At 53.4% G+C, this 15,837-nt stretch overlaps 8 protein-coding genes across 8 annotated transcripts; 4 read left to right on the top strand and 4 right to left on the bottom strand.

The window, feature by feature from the left end:
- Nucleotides 1-444: 444 nt before the first annotated feature.
- On the top strand, nt 445-1,385 carry B0T23DRAFT_405664 (uncharacterized protein; the record flags this gene model as incomplete). Its single annotated transcript, XM_062839034.1, has 2 exons — nt 445-1,314; nt 1,362-1,385. 2 exons carry the CDS (start codon nt 445-447, stop codon nt 1,383-1,385), a joined length of 894 nt encoding a protein of 297 aa, XP_062692079.1.
- A 634-nt stretch (nt 1,386-2,019) lies between these two features.
- On the bottom strand, nt 2,020-3,980 carry B0T23DRAFT_172485 (Sds3-like-domain-containing protein). Its single transcript, XM_062832937.1, has 2 exons — nt 3,458-3,980; nt 2,020-3,386 (listed from the first exon to the last, which is right to left on the bottom strand). The coding sequence occupies exons 1-2, from the start codon at nt 3,878-3,880 to the stop codon at nt 2,097-2,099; spliced, it is 1,713 nt and encodes a 570-aa protein (XP_062692078.1). The 5' UTR covers nt 3,881-3,980; the 3' UTR covers nt 2,020-2,096.
- Nucleotides 3,981-4,787: 807 nt separating this feature from the next.
- Nucleotides 4,788-6,073, top strand: B0T23DRAFT_382709 (uncharacterized protein). Its single transcript, XM_062837348.1, has 3 exons — nt 4,788-5,182; nt 5,257-5,325; nt 5,450-6,073. The coding sequence occupies exons 1-3, from the start codon at nt 5,005-5,007 to the stop codon at nt 5,767-5,769; spliced, it is 567 nt and encodes a 188-aa protein (XP_062692077.1). The 5' UTR covers nt 4,788-5,004; the 3' UTR covers nt 5,770-6,073.
- Nucleotides 6,074-6,409: 336 nt separating this feature from the next.
- Nucleotides 6,410-6,952, bottom strand: B0T23DRAFT_396964 (uncharacterized protein; the record flags this gene model as incomplete). Its single annotated transcript, XM_062838269.1, has 3 exons — nt 6,410-6,659; nt 6,719-6,894; nt 6,947-6,952. 3 exons carry the CDS (start codon nt 6,950-6,952, stop codon nt 6,410-6,412), a joined length of 432 nt encoding a protein of 143 aa, XP_062692076.1.
- Nucleotides 6,947-7,817, bottom strand: B0T23DRAFT_421254 (uncharacterized protein). The gene is made up of 2 exons (XM_062839760.1): nt 7,721-7,817; nt 6,947-7,621 (listed from the first exon to the last, which is right to left on the bottom strand). The coding sequence occupies exon 2, from the start codon at nt 7,522-7,524 to the stop codon at nt 7,096-7,098; it is 429 nt and encodes a 142-aa protein (XP_062692075.1). The 5' UTR covers nt 7,525-7,621; nt 7,721-7,817; the 3' UTR covers nt 6,947-7,095.
- Nucleotides 7,818-7,970: 153 nt separating this feature from the next.
- On the top strand, nt 7,971-9,681 carry B0T23DRAFT_382705 (putative maintenance of ploidy protein mob1). Its single transcript, XM_062837347.1, has 5 exons — nt 7,971-8,156; nt 8,281-8,352; nt 8,580-8,746; nt 8,813-8,906; nt 8,961-9,681. Exons 2-5 carry the CDS (start codon nt 8,330-8,332, stop codon nt 9,334-9,336), a joined length of 660 nt encoding a protein of 219 aa, XP_062692074.1. The 5' UTR covers nt 7,971-8,156; nt 8,281-8,329; the 3' UTR covers nt 9,337-9,681.
- Nucleotides 9,682-9,999: 318 nt separating this feature from the next.
- Nucleotides 10,000-11,218, top strand: B0T23DRAFT_318356 (putative oligomycin sensitivity conferring protein; the record flags this gene model as incomplete). The annotated part of the gene is made up of 4 exons (XM_062835070.1): nt 10,000-10,143; nt 10,330-10,641; nt 10,899-10,991; nt 11,105-11,218. The coding sequence occupies 4 exons, from the start codon at nt 10,000-10,002 to the stop codon at nt 11,216-11,218; spliced, it is 663 nt and encodes a 220-aa protein (XP_062692073.1).
- A 1,308-nt stretch (nt 11,219-12,526) lies between these two features.
- Nucleotides 12,527-14,012, bottom strand: B0T23DRAFT_172382 (uncharacterized protein). Its single transcript, XM_062832936.1, has 2 exons — nt 13,596-14,012; nt 12,527-13,536 (listed from the first exon to the last, which is right to left on the bottom strand). Exons 1-2 carry the CDS (start codon nt 13,895-13,897, stop codon nt 12,600-12,602), a joined length of 1,239 nt encoding a protein of 412 aa, XP_062692072.1. The 5' UTR covers nt 13,898-14,012; the 3' UTR covers nt 12,527-12,599.
- Nucleotides 14,013-15,837: the final 1,825 nt, after the last annotated feature.

The following is a 15,837-nucleotide window of genomic DNA, read 5'->3' as shown; positions in this document are numbered from 1 at the left end:
AATTCCAATGCCGAACATGGGCGCGCCCTTCGCATGGCGTGATCGTGCTAACGAATGGCTTCAATTTCACCGTTCCCAGCGTTGAAGCAAGCGCACGTGTAAGTCCAACCTCGTGACGGAAAAACATCGAGACACTGGGATGTGCTGGTGCACAGCATCTTGTTGAATAACTATAATCCACTTAGTGCTTTGAAATCATAATCAATGTTACTAATGTCAGTAAGGTTTTCTAATTTTTATCACCGGTGTGATGTGAATGGAAGAAAATGTTCATGTGAAGGAAGATATAAATCCGTCCACATCCACCACCCCATCATCGTTGTTTGAAAGACATACAACAACAGCACTATCAATACCAAAGCAGCCGTATTATACTTGCTCAGACACTTCCCACTACCCTATCCACAACCAAAGTTCCACCACCCCATCCTATACCATCACACAATGACCTTCACCACCTCAGAAGACCGCGTCCCCCGCGGTGACGTCGTCGCCCCCCTGAACTTCTACGAGCCCCCTTCGGACGGCTCAAGCCCCTTCAACAACATCGACCCGGCCCCCGGCGTTCCCGAGCGTAACTACTCTTACCAAACCCTCTCCGTCACCATCCGCGACATCCGCGGTCTTGAGTCTTCCTTCACACTCGACAACGACGCCTTCCAGATCCTCCAAGGCCTCCCCCCATCCGCCGAAGAAGACCCTGCAAAGAACGGCTCCAACTTCACCTCCGACGCCTCCATTTCCCAACTCTACTACCCCGAAGTCACCCGCCTCCTTCTGGACACCATCCCCGGTTCCAACAAAGTCATCATCTTCGACCACACCATCCGCCGCACCTCCCCCTCTGCGCCCCGCGGCCCCGTGCAGCGCGTACACATTGACCAAACCGCCACTTCCGTCGCGCAACGTGTGCGCCGACACGCTTCCTCCCCTGAGGAGGCCGAGCGGTTGTTGCAAGGGAGGTACCGCATCGTCAACGTGTGGCGGCCGCTGAACAAAGGGCCCGTGGAAAGCTACCCGCTGGCGTTTGCCAGTTCGCAGACGGTAGAAGACAAAGATATAGTGCCCGTCGAGCATCGGTATAAGAATGGATATACCGGTCAGACGGCCGGGGTGCTACATGATGAAGGGCAAAAGTGGTACTTTTTGAGCGGCATGACGGGCGACGAAAGGATTCTGTTGGAGTGCTTTGATAGTTGGGCAGGCAAAGAGGACCTGGAGGAGGGGAGGAAGGTGAAAGGGGGAAGGGTGCCGCATACGGCTTTTGAGGATCCGAGACAGAGAGCGGATGCCGAGGGACGGGAGAGCATTGAGGTGAGGGCCCTGGTTTTTGGACCTTGACTTAGCTGTGGAGGACACAGAAGGCGGGTTGCGGTATTCTCTGAGTGAATGTGAATGAATAATGGTTTGATAGAGTTTAATGGCAGTTTTGAGGGATCGTATGCTGATAGATGTGTGAATTACTGTGTCCGCGAGCGGCAATTTTTCTATATCGTGTTTGCTCCACCGTAGAGCTAGTAACTTGCACCAAAAGTTAGTCGAATGACTGTGAGTCTTGCTCTGTGGAATCAGCTATTGAAATTCCAACAACGTCTTGTGTGGTTGTCGATATTGATGGATTGGAAGGGATAATATAAGCGCAAAGCAAAGCGAAGCCTAGTAGACTCCGAAAAGACGAGCGAAATGTCAAACAGTTGGCGGTAGAACCACGGTAATCAACGAACCAAATAGGATCTATACGTAATACCTATGGTAATGCTACAACTGCAGGCATGAAAGCGTTCAATGCTCAAGTAGCACCTGTAATAAAGTCCAGCCATGTTTCCTTAAACTCCGTAACCCCTTCAATGTATGCGCAACCCTCGATCCAGATCTCAACAAACGCCTCTCCGTCCCTCTTTCCCTTCCTGTGCGCGATGGAGGCAAAACAGGCACCATCGTAGAGGAGCAAACATTCAATGTAACATGTGAAGCACCTTGTGCCAGACGGCGCTGGACACTCTCTTTCGTCGTTGCGAACCGCTTATCACCGACCAATGCTCTTAGCTCTCGTCGTCAAAATCCGTTTCTTAATCATGTCTAGGCCGCCGTCCTCTTCAGCCACCGCGGCCGCCGCGTCCCTTTCTGCTGCTGGTCCGGCTCATCGCCACGCCGCCGTTGGCGCTAGACTGTCTGCTCATAGAAACACCCCCAAGCGCCTTAGCCGGAGACTGGTGATGAGACGGAGTACCCGAGCGGCCGCCCTTTGACGGGGTTCCGATACCGAGACCATTGGTTGGCTCAGATCTTTCGGGCTCGACAGGCTCCTTGATCGGGGGAAGACCAAGGCGCTGCCTGAGTTCGTTCTCCGACGGCCGCTCGCCCTGGACAAAGGACACAAATCTGCGGTCTTTGACCGGGAGCGACACCGACTGAAGAAGCTTCATGCTTCCATGCTCAGTCTGTAGATTGGCGCCCATGCCGTTAAGCTGGTCGTACTGCTTTAGGGCATGCATAACCATCAAGTCCCCGGTCACGTCGTCATTAGCCAGTGCTGCCGGTGTGTTAAACTCAGACTGCTTTGCATGGCCCTTGACATATTGTGACGGGAAGGCAGGAGGCTGCTTAGGGTCCTGACTACTAGTCAAACGCTCAAGGTTACCGGGGAAGTCGAAGTTAGCGAGCATCTCCAAGCCCATGAGTTTGTCGTCAAAGTTGGGATTGTTAGCCCCACTTTTGTTGCTGCGAGTAGCGTGCGAAACGTTCCTCTCCATCATCGGCGCCGACGGAGCCGACTCCGAGTCGAGGTCATCAGGGTCGCCGCTACCAGAAACACTACCCTCGGGGGACGAGATTGGGCGCCCATAGTCGTCAAACCGTGGCTTATGGGTGAGAATGTATTTGTGCGCCGCCAAAGCCGACTGATTGTAGGTCATTGACAATTCCTTATCCGTGAACAGCTTGTCAATGCTGTAGATGGGGCCGGTGGTCTTGCGTTGGACCAGACGGTCTGTCTGCCATAGGGGTGTAGTGCTGTTGGGATCGAGTGCGCGGCGCTGTGGCGCTGGAGAACCGTCGTCATCATTCATGTTGCGCTTTCTTTTCTTGCTGTCCATGCCGTTCATCTCCTCCATTTCTCTCCGCAGACGGGTGGCCCGCTTGCCGTGTGTGCCTCCGGGGCTGGCTGGGTTTGTGATGCTGAATTGGTTGGGGTGTAACAGGAGTGCGGACGCATCGGCAATCTCGAGGGCCTCCTTCTCCTTGTTGAGCCGGTATTTTTTCGAAGTGATGATGTTGATCAATCGGTCGCGGAGGGTCGAGGCAAGCGCCTTGTGTTCTCTGTTCGCAAGCTCCGTCTTATAGGCATGCGTGTTGAGGTATTCGGCGATCTTCTTCTCGTAGTCAAACTGCGAAACCAAGAGTCAGCATTGGCACTTGGACTGACGGAGAGTTGAACGGTTATGATCGGGAGACGTACTTTGAATTTGGTGAGAGCATAATCGCGTTGCTCTGCAAGATCCTGTACGTTCTCCATCCACTTGGCAAACTTGGGGCCAGCCATGTCAAGGAGGGATCGTGGACCACCGTCGGAGTCGGCGCCATTGAGCTGGTTGAGTCGTCTCTGGTCCTCTTCGAAGCTGTCCAAGGGTCGGTCGACATAGGGGTCGACTCGCATGACCAGACTGGTGTCAATCTGGATCTTCTGTAGTTGTTCGCGAAATGCCTGGTCTCTGTCCTTGCTCCATTTGTCGGAAAGGGTTGCAATGCGTTCGGCAAGCATTTGGCGACGCTTGTCTCTCTTAGACTGTGACTGTGACTGACCGGGAGGAGGGGAAGCGTTGGAGCGGCGATCAGGCCGCCCGGAAGGCGCGTCGGCCATGGTAACGTCGGTAGAAGCCATGGCGAAGGGGGTTCTCGTAGATATGTTTCTTGGTTGCCTGTTTTTTTAATGTATCCGGACCAGGTAAGACCAGGCGAGGCAAACCTCAAGGCGAGGCTGGTGGGCGGAAGAAAGAGTGCCCCAGTGCAGAGATTTGAGGCTAGAAGACGAGTAAGTCAAAGTCGACTGGACGACGGGAAGAGAGCTGCCCTCGTCCGCCGATGGACGGGCGCGCAGAATGGTTACAGCGCAAGGAGGAGAGAAAAGGAACGACTTCTGGTGGTCGAAGCGGATTTGGACATAGTCCTCGTGGGATCTTTGTGTGTATAATTGTCGACAGCGAGGGTACGTATGGTGCAGGTGAAGAAATATGGAGAGGCAGGATGGATTGGGGTTGACAGCAGGTTGAGCCGAAGTAAGGTAGAAGGCCGGGAGAATGCAGTGCGGCACTACAGGCAAACCACCTAGCACAGGTCAGTGCAGGTCCCGTCGGCTCATTGTCCGGCCACCGGCTTCTCACTGCACACTGCAAGGGTTGAAATAATGTAGGTTAGGTCGCTGCACAGCGCTTGGTTTCACCTTGCCCTGGCAGTGTTTACAACTACTACAGTCCGGTGATCAAGCTCCACCGCACAGGCGCTGTAAGAGCAATCTGCCGCAGGAAGCAGCGATAGGTAGGTTTGTATGAGCCGAGCTGATGCCGCCTGAAGCTGAAGTTCGCTCCGTCTTGTGGCTCAACCTTTGATGTGGCTGACTTGTAGGTACCTATCATAGTACATACACGCAAACTGCCTGCCGGCGGGAAGCTGAAATAATCCACTAAAGGCTTAGGGCAGGAGTCGTGTAAGTAGGTAGAGAGGTAAAAAGATCTGTGCGACTCGGGCTGTCCCTCAAGGAATATCTCTCCCGCGTCGGTGCCTCTCACCGTGGAAAGTGGGGTGAACTGCACAAACAGCGGAGCAAGCCCAGGGCAGCCCAGGGCGGCAGCTATGTACCTAGTATGTGGTGCGGGCAGGCAACGTCAGGGCGGGCAGCTGTCCCATCGCATCATTGCATCCCGCTTCCCATTAAACAACCCTGAAGACACCCCCCGAAACTAGTTTACAGATGGACTGGAAGACATAGACCATCATCAGTACACAACCATGGAGCACCTCTCGATAAACGATCAACCCCCACCGCCGCCCTTCCCTCAGGGCCCCGGCCAGCCAGGACCCGGCATGCCCCCGCCGGGACTCCTAGGAGGCGGCCGTCCTCCCCAGCCCCAGCAGTTGCCCGCGCAAATGTTCACCACAGCTGCCCAACTCCTCGACCTCACCGATAGTAAGAAGCAACATTGTGAACATGTCTTTTGGACGAGAGGAACTTGGCTGACATAAGTGGCGGGGTACCAACAGAGAAGCTAATGGTAGCATTGCGCGACGGACGAAAGCTCACGGGCATCCTCCGCAGTTGGGATCAGTTTGGTATGCCTCCATGAACCTACCTCTCTCACAACACATGACCACCTACACACGCACGCACGAACGAGCACGAGCATGAAGAGGTTACTGTGTTAACGCGAATCCACTTTTTCCCCACCATTACTAGCCAACCTAGTACTACAACAAACAAAGGAGAGGATATTCGTGCCTCCAGGCACGCAGTCACCCGCCCAGACCAGGGGGCTCTACGCCGACGTGGACCGGGGCCTCTTCGTTGTTCGTGGCGAGAACGTTCTCCTTATGGGCGAGATCGACCTTGACCGCGACGACGACCCGCCCCCGGGCTACGACCCTGCCGACCTCGAACTGGTGCAGACACTAGCCAAGCAGAAAAAGGCCGAGGAGAAGGCCAAGGAGAAGCGCAAGGTCAAGAAGCTTTCTACCATTGGCTTCGAAGGGGAGAACGTAGGCGAGGCGCTTCTGTGAACGATATATGAATCACGATACCCTCAAGTTTTACAAATGGGACGGAAAGAAAGAGAGGGGAGGAGAGACGACCAAAACTTTAACTTGTTATGATTCATACCTACATACCCCTGAAGTGGAAAGGGAGTGTCGAAGGAGGGAATGGCATGAGCGATTGGAAGCAGAATATTGTGAAATGCTATCCGCTCAGCTGCGACTTCACACGAATGGAAGACAGCATAAAGCCTTACACCAAGGTCGGCCCAAGAAGACACCAAGTGTATTTTACCGTTATCAGAGTAGCAATTCGATGGATTGCCTCGAAGTGGACCTGGCCACTACTGACTATGATCATATTTGGGGCAGGATAGCCCACGAGAGATATCTACGACTAACACTTTTTTCCCCCAGGACTACTCACATGGCCGGCACAAAGCCACCTACTTCAACACTCTACCATCCACCCGCCATCATTGACGACCACGCATAGTTTGGGGAAATAAGGCGTCGGCAGTCGTGACCAGCCTACCGGATACCTAGTAACATTAAACTGAAAGATGATATGCAGCAAATACTCAAGCGCCTACAACGGATGTTGCATTCCACATACCCACACAGGAAGCGTCGAGCTTGTTTCGGTCGGAATAGGGAAAATCAACCTCTATCGAGACGGTGTCAGGAGTCTGGATCGGCTGATATGTTTACCGAGACGGGAAACTCCTTGTGGACAAAGAGCGAGCTTAGCATTCCCTGACCCGATATCGAGTGTCTGCGTCGTCTTCTCCAGGTCTGCCTCTGTGACGTTCTCGTTCTTCTCGTCGGGAAAGGGAAATCCGATGTACCTTGGGTTGATCCGCGGAGGGTTCGGTACAAGCCGCTGGAAGATGTCGTTCTGGGCTGCAAGTAGGCCACTGATGTAAATTTGTCAAGTTATCAATGGATGTCTGGTCGGGCGTACCCGAGGATCTACAGGCCGGTGATGTCGGCGCCAAAGGCAAAGTTGCCGTTTCCTACTTGTACGTATTGGTGTGGATTCTGAGCTGGAGGTCCGTTGAGGGTTGTAGGCTTGGACTGCTGTTTGTCTTTCGTGGGCGGGTATTTTGCCCTCAACTGAGCAGGAGAGGAAAATGAGAGTAAGATGCCACACTGTTGGGTGCAGTTCACTTGAGCTATCTCATGGTCATAGTCCTAGGCAAACCTTCATGGTATACTTTTGTTTTGGCAACCACTTCCCCTCATCCATCCGGGCACTACCTTAGGGCAACTCATGGATCGTCGACATAGTGAAGCCATTATTAGGTAGCTTGTCCACCTGGTAGTTTGGGAAAAGTGAGGGGGTCGCTGTCCTCAAAGAAAAAGGTAAGAATGGACACTTGGAAGACATTTAGCCATTCTCCATTGTCTCCGGCCCCTGTTATCACCAAAGTCGTTGATTGCGGGGTGCATTGGCGTCGTTCTGGACGAAGAAGCTCGGTGGAGGATATCTCGAGAGGGGTGATCTTCCACCGTCCATCCGGTGCAACGTCTGATTTCGATCCTGAACGATGGACCACCCAACGACAACTGTACGGATAGTCCCGCACAAAGGAAGCCTCGGAGATGAACAGCCCCATGGGTAAGAGGAGTTGTTTGCCATGTGCGTGGCTGCTCTAGCGAGATCGGGAGTGCCGTCCTCCCGCGATTCGAAACGTCCCCTGCTCCACCGGATGGAGGCTGTGTGGAGAAGTGTTTATGGAGAGAATCCATATCCAAACGGATCCTTTCAGCCGGTCTCATGGTCAAAAACAACTGAACTAAAACAGGTATGGCAGTTTTCCGAAGCTCAAGGCATGCAACGGTCCTTGCGATGATCAATGGTAACAATTCGCCGCGACTGTAGTAAGAGTCAGTATCTGCCCTTTTTTTTTTTTTTTTTTTTGGTGTATGTCTTGGGCACATGTAAGGATGTTGCTCTGGAAAGAAGCTTTGATACCTCGCTTTTGTCAATAAAAGTGACCTTATCGAAGCGGCTGCTCTCGAGGTTGGAATAGGCGGTCGAGACCAGTGAATGGAATGGAGTTGCGCATTGGAATGACCCCACTACCGACGAACCTTATGCGGGGACATGGCAGGCGCTAAGAGCTTCCCGGCTGCCCCTGCCCAGCCGCTGTGCCATCAAAGAGCCCACTCATGATTCGCTGCGGCCAGCGCGAACCTGGCTGTCGTTGTCAGGTCTGTTTGGCGCATCCATCCGTCAAGGTAAACAATTAAAACATGCCCCGTTTCTTCCTCTCCCTTTAAATGTCCTCAACAAACACACTATCTCTGCTTCTACCCTTATACCAACACTCGGCTGGTTAAAATTTCAAGTTAGCGACATCTGGTCTTGATCTTCCAGCATCCGGTATCTGGCGCATTTGCTTGTATCGGTACGTGTTCGCCCTCCCACGGTCATGCGACAAGGACCATTCCTGTTGCCCAGCCCAATGTCACCCGCCAACAAATGACATACCAGCTGCGCCCGCCGCTAACTTGTGCAACCACTTGTCGCAGCTCACCAAACATCCTACCGAACATATCCAACATTTCTTGGTTTGTCGCCATGAGCTCCTTTCTTACGACCGTGTACGTTGAACCCTCCCCCTTTTCCCGCCCTTTATGGGCCCATCGCGAATAGTTGGCGATGCGATGACGTAATTTGGCAACGAAGCGAGGACAAGCTCGCTCGCCGTCGCATCCATCGCCTTTCCAGGAGGTGCAACACACCGCATAACTGGAAGGTCTTTCGACCTCCTCAGTAAAGCCATGAATTTATCTTGTGTGGGATAGCTGTTAACATGATTTGCCGCTAGAAATCAGCGGACGCGCAACCAGTTCCGACCTCGGGCGAGCGGCAAGGGCGGTGCGACCAGCTACCAGCTGCGACAATATGCCGAAGCAACACTTGGCGGAGGAAGTCTGCGCAAAGTGGTGAAGTTGCCTGAGGGTGAAGATGAGAATGAGTGGTTGGCTGTGAACAGTGAGCATCAACCCCGCCGACCCAGCTTGTTTCGCTCCAGGGGCATTCGCTGACCCGCTATGCTAGTGGTGGACTTCTACAATCAAATCAACCTCCTTTATGGCGCCATTACCGAGTTCTGTTCTCCTCAGACTTGCCCCGAGATGAAGGCGACCGACGAGTACGTTTCCATCACAAAATCATACACAAAGACCAACACGCTGACAGAGTCTAGGTTCGAGTACTTGTGGCAGGATACGGAGAACTACAAGCGACCGACCAAGATGCCTGCGCCCGCTTACATTGAACAGCTCATGAGCTGGGTCCAGGGCAACATCGACAACGAGGCCGTCCTACCAAGCAGGATTGGAGTTCCGTTCCCCAAGTCCTTCCCGGCGCTGGTCCGTCAGATCTTCAAGCGCATGTACCGCGTTTATGCTCACATTTACTGCCACCACTACCCCGTCATTCGGGAACTGGGCCTGGAGCCGCATCTCAACACCAGCTTCAAGCAATATGTGCTATTTATCGATGAGCACAACCTGGCAACCGGCAAGGATTTTTGGGGACCGCTAGGCGACTTGGTCGACAGCATGTTACGCAGCGACTAGACGACAGAATCTTGTATGGCTTTGGCATTGGCGCATGGTTATTTGACAGGGCTAAGCACGTAGGCGTTAGGTTGGGTGCGGGTTGGTTCCATTACAGGCATTCGTTTTCGTTTGGTTTGGTGGGCTGGCAACGGGCGCTGATAGAAGGGATTAAGGGACCACGGAATTCAGGGAGGGACGCGCAATGCTTTTGATGGCGCGTAAAGGGCACCGGGATCTCTTTGGTTTTTTTTGTTTTTTATTTCGGTGTAGAGAGGGACAGAGAGGCCTGGAGCTTCTCGTGGAAATAGACGCTTTTTGACACCACAACGAAATGCTGCAGCTTCCACTTCACATGGAACTTCATGTCAATGGCAAGGATGCATGCCGTGCCGATGCTCGGACGGGATGGCACCGATAACGTTATCGGGATGTTGCTTGCCTGCCCCACTGCACTTGGCACGGGCAGTTCCGGAGAAGAAGCTCTGGGCAGTTGGCGGGCGGAAAAGTCTTGGCAGAGGTACCCATTACATACGGCGCAGCTCCAGGATTTGCAGCCTGAGGCAGACACGGTTTTGCCGAGCGGCTCCAAACCCACCCGTTACCTTGACAAAACTGAACCGGAGCTTGAATTCACGACATCGCGGTCCCCCGTCCACCCGTAGCATATCCCACACGCCCATCATGTTGTCGCGACAGGCCCTGCTCCGCCCCGCGCGGGTTCTCAACACCCAGGTCCGCACCTATGCTGCTGCCGCCGCCGCCTCCAGCAAGGTCAAGCCTCCCGTGACTCTCTTCGGTCTCGACGGCACCTATGCCACTGCTCTGGTACGCCCCCGCGCCCCGGACCCCGACGTCACAAGCAATTGAAGCACCCTCGAGCTCCCGTGTTCGTAGGGTTATGTCGATTGGAGCTCTCCCACATCAACCGAACCGACGACCGAACGCAATGGACCGATAGACAGAATATCAGAGAGCTAACATAGTTCCCTGCGTCATTTACACACGATATAGTACACGGCCGCCGTCAAGACCAACGCCCTCGAGCCTACCGCCAAGTCCATCAGCAGCCTCGGCAACCTCCTTGCTAAGGACCCTAAGCTCGCCAGCATCCTCGAGACCCCCACCCTCTCCCCCGCCGACAAGAGCGCCATCGTTGCCGAGCTCCAGAAGAGCGTCGGTGTTTCCAACGAGACCGTCAAGAACTTCCTTGCCACCCTCGCCGAGAACAACCGCCTCGGCCTCCTCCCCAGTGTCGTCGCCAAGTTCAGCGAACTCATGAGCGCCGCCCGCGGTGAGGTTGAGATGGTCGTTACCAGCGCTCAGGTACGCTCGCTTTGTTCCGTTACGTTGTTTGATGGTGGGCAAAAGAAGATCCAGAATGAGGAGGGAAACTACGAGGGCGATGGCGGAAGGGAAGCCGAGCTTATGGGAGGAATCACGGCCAGGAAGAGGAGGACGACAATGAAAATGGGCTTGGACATTGGCGGAAGCTCTGGCTGGAATTGGGATCCTGGGTGAACCGAAACACAAGGAGATGGGAAACAGAAGCGCTAACGAAATGCTGAACTACCACCATATAGCCCCTCGACAACAAGACCCTCAACCGCCTCGAGTCCGCTGTTGCCAAGTCCCCCTACGTCGGCTCTGGCAAGAAGCTCAAGGTCACCAACAAGGTGCGTTTGTCTCACACCATCCCAACCCGGCAAAACTGGAGCTATACCCGACCCGGCTGCTTGGTGATATTAGGCAAAACAACTACTTACCTTCTCTTTCCAAAATTGAACAGGTCAACGCCGACATCATCGGTGGTCTCGTTGTTGAGATCGGTGAGCGCACCATCGACCTTTCCGTCTCCTCCAAGATCGCCAAGATGAACAAGCTCCTTAGCGAGGCCCTGTAAATTCTACAATTATCCGAGTTTCCTAAGAAGAGCAGAGCAAATCTTATAGCATGAACAACCTCCAAACCGACCGACTATTAGGGCTCTCCTGATTGCGCGTCTCTACTGGACTGGGCGAAAGTGAAGCAGCGCATACGTTACGTCATCTGCTATAAAAGGGAGTGAAAACTCCTGTGTTGCGGGCATGGTCTCTGGGGCATCAGCAGCAGCAGGAAAGACGGGAGGAAGGGGGAAGAAAAAGGGAACGAACCCCTTTTGTGTGTAGGATGAGCTTGGAATTTCAAAAGATTCTACAGCCAGTCAATTTTTTCTCGAGAGCGTCCCTCGTTGTTTCGTGTTTTGGACTCTTGTTGTTGACACAAAAGGGCAAAGCAGTGCAAAGGTTTCCTGACATGTTGCACTTGGTTTATGGGAGGTGAGTGTTTCCAAGATTATTCAGGCCCATATTCAAGTTCAGCAGCCATGCATGGCCGTGGTTGTGTTCCCAAAGGCATAGACCTGCTTGACGCATGACACTTGCTTCGGCTGAGATGATCGGGCCCGATCAATAAGTACCACTTCCTCCTACCGGACAGCAACTTACCTACTTATCTACCTAATCTTACCTACTCTGTATACGACATGCCGTCGCTGTCAAGAGCCTGCACATTCGCTGCGTGGTTCGAGACGTCTATACAGCGAAAAGAGACGTATTCAATGCTAATTCGGGGGTGTCTTTTGACACGAATGATAAACACTATGGTATATACATGCTAATGATAAAACCATATAGGCACCTAAACTCCGTATAATCCACATCTAGTAATGAAACACCGAAAAGAAACAGCTAGTTGATCGATCGAGAGGTAGCCCAGTTCGTCTTTCTGCAACCATATCGCTTTCTCTGTCCTGATTGAGATACGGGCTCGGCATCATCCGTCCAAAGTCCAACTCATTACGCATCATCGTCGTATGTCCAAGCTTACTTCTTCTATTATACTTCATGCCGCTTCTCAGCCATGTTGCGCCCGCGTATTTCGGGATACCGTGTCGGAACTCTTCGAGGATGTGTCTCAACGACGTTGGTTGGGACTAGCATAGCCTTGCCTTGGCCTGGCTATAATGTATGCGTCTCTGCCGATCCCAATGCTTTTGTCTTGCATTTTATCTTATCCTCCCTGTTATGCACTTTGAACCCCCTCTGTCGATTGTCCAAGGCCTCACAATCCGGCCAACAACTAATTCGACTGCATTAGATCCACGGCATTGGTGACATTTCTCGCTCCCCCTCTCCCCGTCTCTGTCGTAATGCTGCTAATTGTACCTCCTTCTGGAAAGCTCTCAAGGTTCGCCGCCCGGGTGAGTACTATGTACCGGTTCGGCTCTTCAAAGTCTTCAAGCTCTACCATTTACTCGGTGCCGTCAACGACTGTTCCGCCGATGACGGCATGTCCGAACTCGCCGCCTCAATTGGCACCTCCGCTTCCAATTCGGCAAATTGGTGCCCGGGGTGTTCGACGGGTCGGCTGTACGCGTGGCTCGGACTGCCACTCCGACTCTGGTGGCTCGCACTCGGCCAGACCGGTGACAAATGAGCTTGTTCCGCCTCGGCAGGGTGTCCAGGTGGCGGCGTAGTAGGCGTACCGCATTTGAACATGGAGAACCGGCTCATGTGTCTCGATGGCTGATGACCACACTCGGACGCCGCCACGATGGACGAGGCCTCTCCCGACAGCTCGTAGTGCGGTTGCAGGTCCTTGGGCGGCACGGGCGGGGGGTTGCTGATGATGCTGACGAGATCAGCAACACCATCACCACCACCATCACCACCCTCACCTTTGCTGCTGCTGAGGGTTCCGATGTTTTCAATGGTTCTTCTACGCCGTAGTAGTCGCTTTTTCCGCCACCAGCGTTTAAAGAAGAGGAAGCCCACGGAGCCGGCAGCGAGGAGAGCGACGGCTGCGGATCCAACGCCGATACCAATGGCCGCGCCGGTACTTACGCCGCCGCCGCCGCCGCTACTACTGCTCGTCGTCGTTGCTAATGGATCGTCGGTGATTGTTGGTTGAGGTGTCGTCGGTAAGGAGGTAGCGGTTGCCATCATGCCGGAGTTATCCTGCTCTGAGGGTTGGATGTACCCCCCGTCTGACATTGCTCCAAGGACGACCTGGATGCCATAGGCGCCGATGCCGCCTCGTCGTTCGGATACGGTAGTGTGAGGTCCGATGGTTCCATCGGATACGACAGTCACACCCATCAGGACCTCAGCTCCCTTGGGGAAGGTTGTGGTACATGCTAGTGCCTGATCGGTGTTGTCGGCACAGGTAAAGGTGAGGGCACTGTTTTTGGTGTTAGTATCCTGACAGCTGTTTTTGATGTGGAAAAAGGTTTATCGTACGCCCCGCTCGGACAGCACACAACTGCCGTTTGAGTCTTACCCGCGGCCTCTGTGTCTGTCACAGGGAGCCCAGAGCGCGAACATGGTGCTGTCGTGTATCCCTTGGGACAAGAGCCGGGGTTGTAGTAGTAGGACGGGTTCGCAACGTAACCATCAGGAAAGCAATTCGAATCAGGTGTGTAGAGAGGACCGTGAATGTATTCGGATGCGGTCCCCTTCCAGACCTGATATATCTGGGGGGTGTTGGTGGTACAACTGGCTGGTGGTGTGAAGGTCGTCGTTAAAGGGCCGATATTCGTCATGGTGGCGCCGCACTACGCATTCAAGCGGGCAGCTCTCTCTTAATGCGTCTCAGATCCAATGCCTGATCGAGATAAGCATTATAGGTATGGGTATGAGGGTCGGCGCGTAGGTAGAGAAAAAAGATGTCAATGTTTCCTTCGCGTCACTTGCTCGGTCGACAAGACTTGCTGCAACTCAAGCCTTTTGGTGGGAAAACAACAACAAAGCCGGGAGCAAAAGAGGTGCATTGTCTAAGTTCTCTTGTTTCTTTGATCACAGCCGGAAGAACAAAAACCTGAGACTAGTCCGCCGCCCACGGACAAGATGGACTGTTGGTGAAAGATGCGAGCTAGGATGCATATGGACGGGCTGGCGGATCGGCAGACCGTCAGGGGGCCATATGTACCCGTCCCCCACCTACCCACGCAGCAGGCGCTTGCTGGAAATGTAACCGATCGATGAACGGGGAGATGAACCTCACTCATTTGGGCTTAGACGCGACAAGCAGGCCAATGGGAATGTCAGCCAATCTGGAATTTAGCCCCGGAGAGAGTGTTCACTTGAGAGCGGTCGGTCACCGTCAACCTGAGGCTTCTGCGTACGAGGCGGAATATTCGAGATCAACCGGATGCTCGGTTGTCGCGGTGAGGTTGGGGGAGTCGGAGTGAGTGCGATAACTTGAGTTCACGATGGGACTCGAGGTAGACAGATTGGCGGATTTGTAGGTTATTTTTATCAACTCTCAGTGAGCACGTCGACAATCTCCTACAAGCCATAGTGTTTGATGATGAGAGTCACCGGCTTCTAGAAGTCTCAGCTGAAAGGGCGTAAACCCAACCGGGAACAATGGCCCATCATGCCCTTGCATTGCAGCAAAGCCCACTCCCGGAGCGGACTGACCAGGCGGAGATCGGGGTTTTGGTGGTGCCTGGCAGATGTCAAGGGATGAGACATTGAGTGATGTTCACATCAAGCACCATGTATCTGTAGGTAGTAAGATGTGCACTGACATGAATGGCTGATAATAGGAGTAAGGCTATCCTGAGCTAGAGTCCCCTGCCTGAATGGGCACGTTAATAAACTTGGCGATTATCGCCGGTGTGTGATTTGGAGAGTACCGCGAGTAAAAAGTGCTGCGTTGCCTGTTCGTGAAGTGAATTATAAACCCAGTATAATAAAAGTTGGTGTTGTTCGTTAGGGCTGATTCATTGCTCCTGATCTACGCAAGCAGTTGTACGACAACGGAACAGTTTTGGTCGAACGGATTGAAGTCCCCGCGGGCCGATTGAGATCGCTGATCAAAACGGGGCGGGATCACCAATGCAGGATGTCCATTTTAGCGGAGAACTGTAACTGTAGCGGGCTCCACCTGTCAAGTTATGCCAAGACAGATGTCACCTCCTCCAATCCTTCCAATCGAGCAGCTCCTTGACCTGTCAGCAGCTGCCCTGCAGTGTCAAGTGTCAACTGACTAACTAACTGCCCGTCATCTGGACTTCCTCCTCTCCGAGACTCCAACAACCAAACTCAAACTCCAACAACCCCTCCTTTCTTCCCCTCAACCACAAATTCCATCAAGACAGCGCCCAGCATGAACGCTCGAGTCAGGCCTCTTTCCGCAGTGACGACGTCGGATTTCTGTCATTCTTTTCACACGTCTTGCTTATTTCCCCGGAAGTGGTCTCCTACAGTTGCATAGTTTCATGGAAGCAACCAAGCAATCTTCACCTCCATCCGGAGAAGGGAGCTCTAGGGCGGAAAATGCATTTGTTTGCATGCTCGACTCATCCTCGGCTACGCTGTGTCGTTGGTGGTCGGTCACTTGACTCTGATTTATCTATAATGACACCGTGCTGCTGTTCTCCTTCAAACCCTTTCCCTTCACTTACCTTCGTATGCCTTGCACACAGGTCCTTCCTGGTAATTGTTGACAAGAGCGGGAAACTCCCCCGGACGCAGT

This window comes from Neurospora hispaniola (genome assembly GCF_033458365.1).
Source record: "Neurospora hispaniola strain FGSC 10403 chromosome Unknown B0T23scaffold_5, whole genome shotgun sequence".
Classification (NCBI taxonomy): Eukaryota; Fungi; Ascomycota; class Sordariomycetes; order Sordariales; family Sordariaceae; genus Neurospora; species Neurospora hispaniola.
This window is presented reverse-complemented; position numbering and strand designations above follow the sequence as displayed.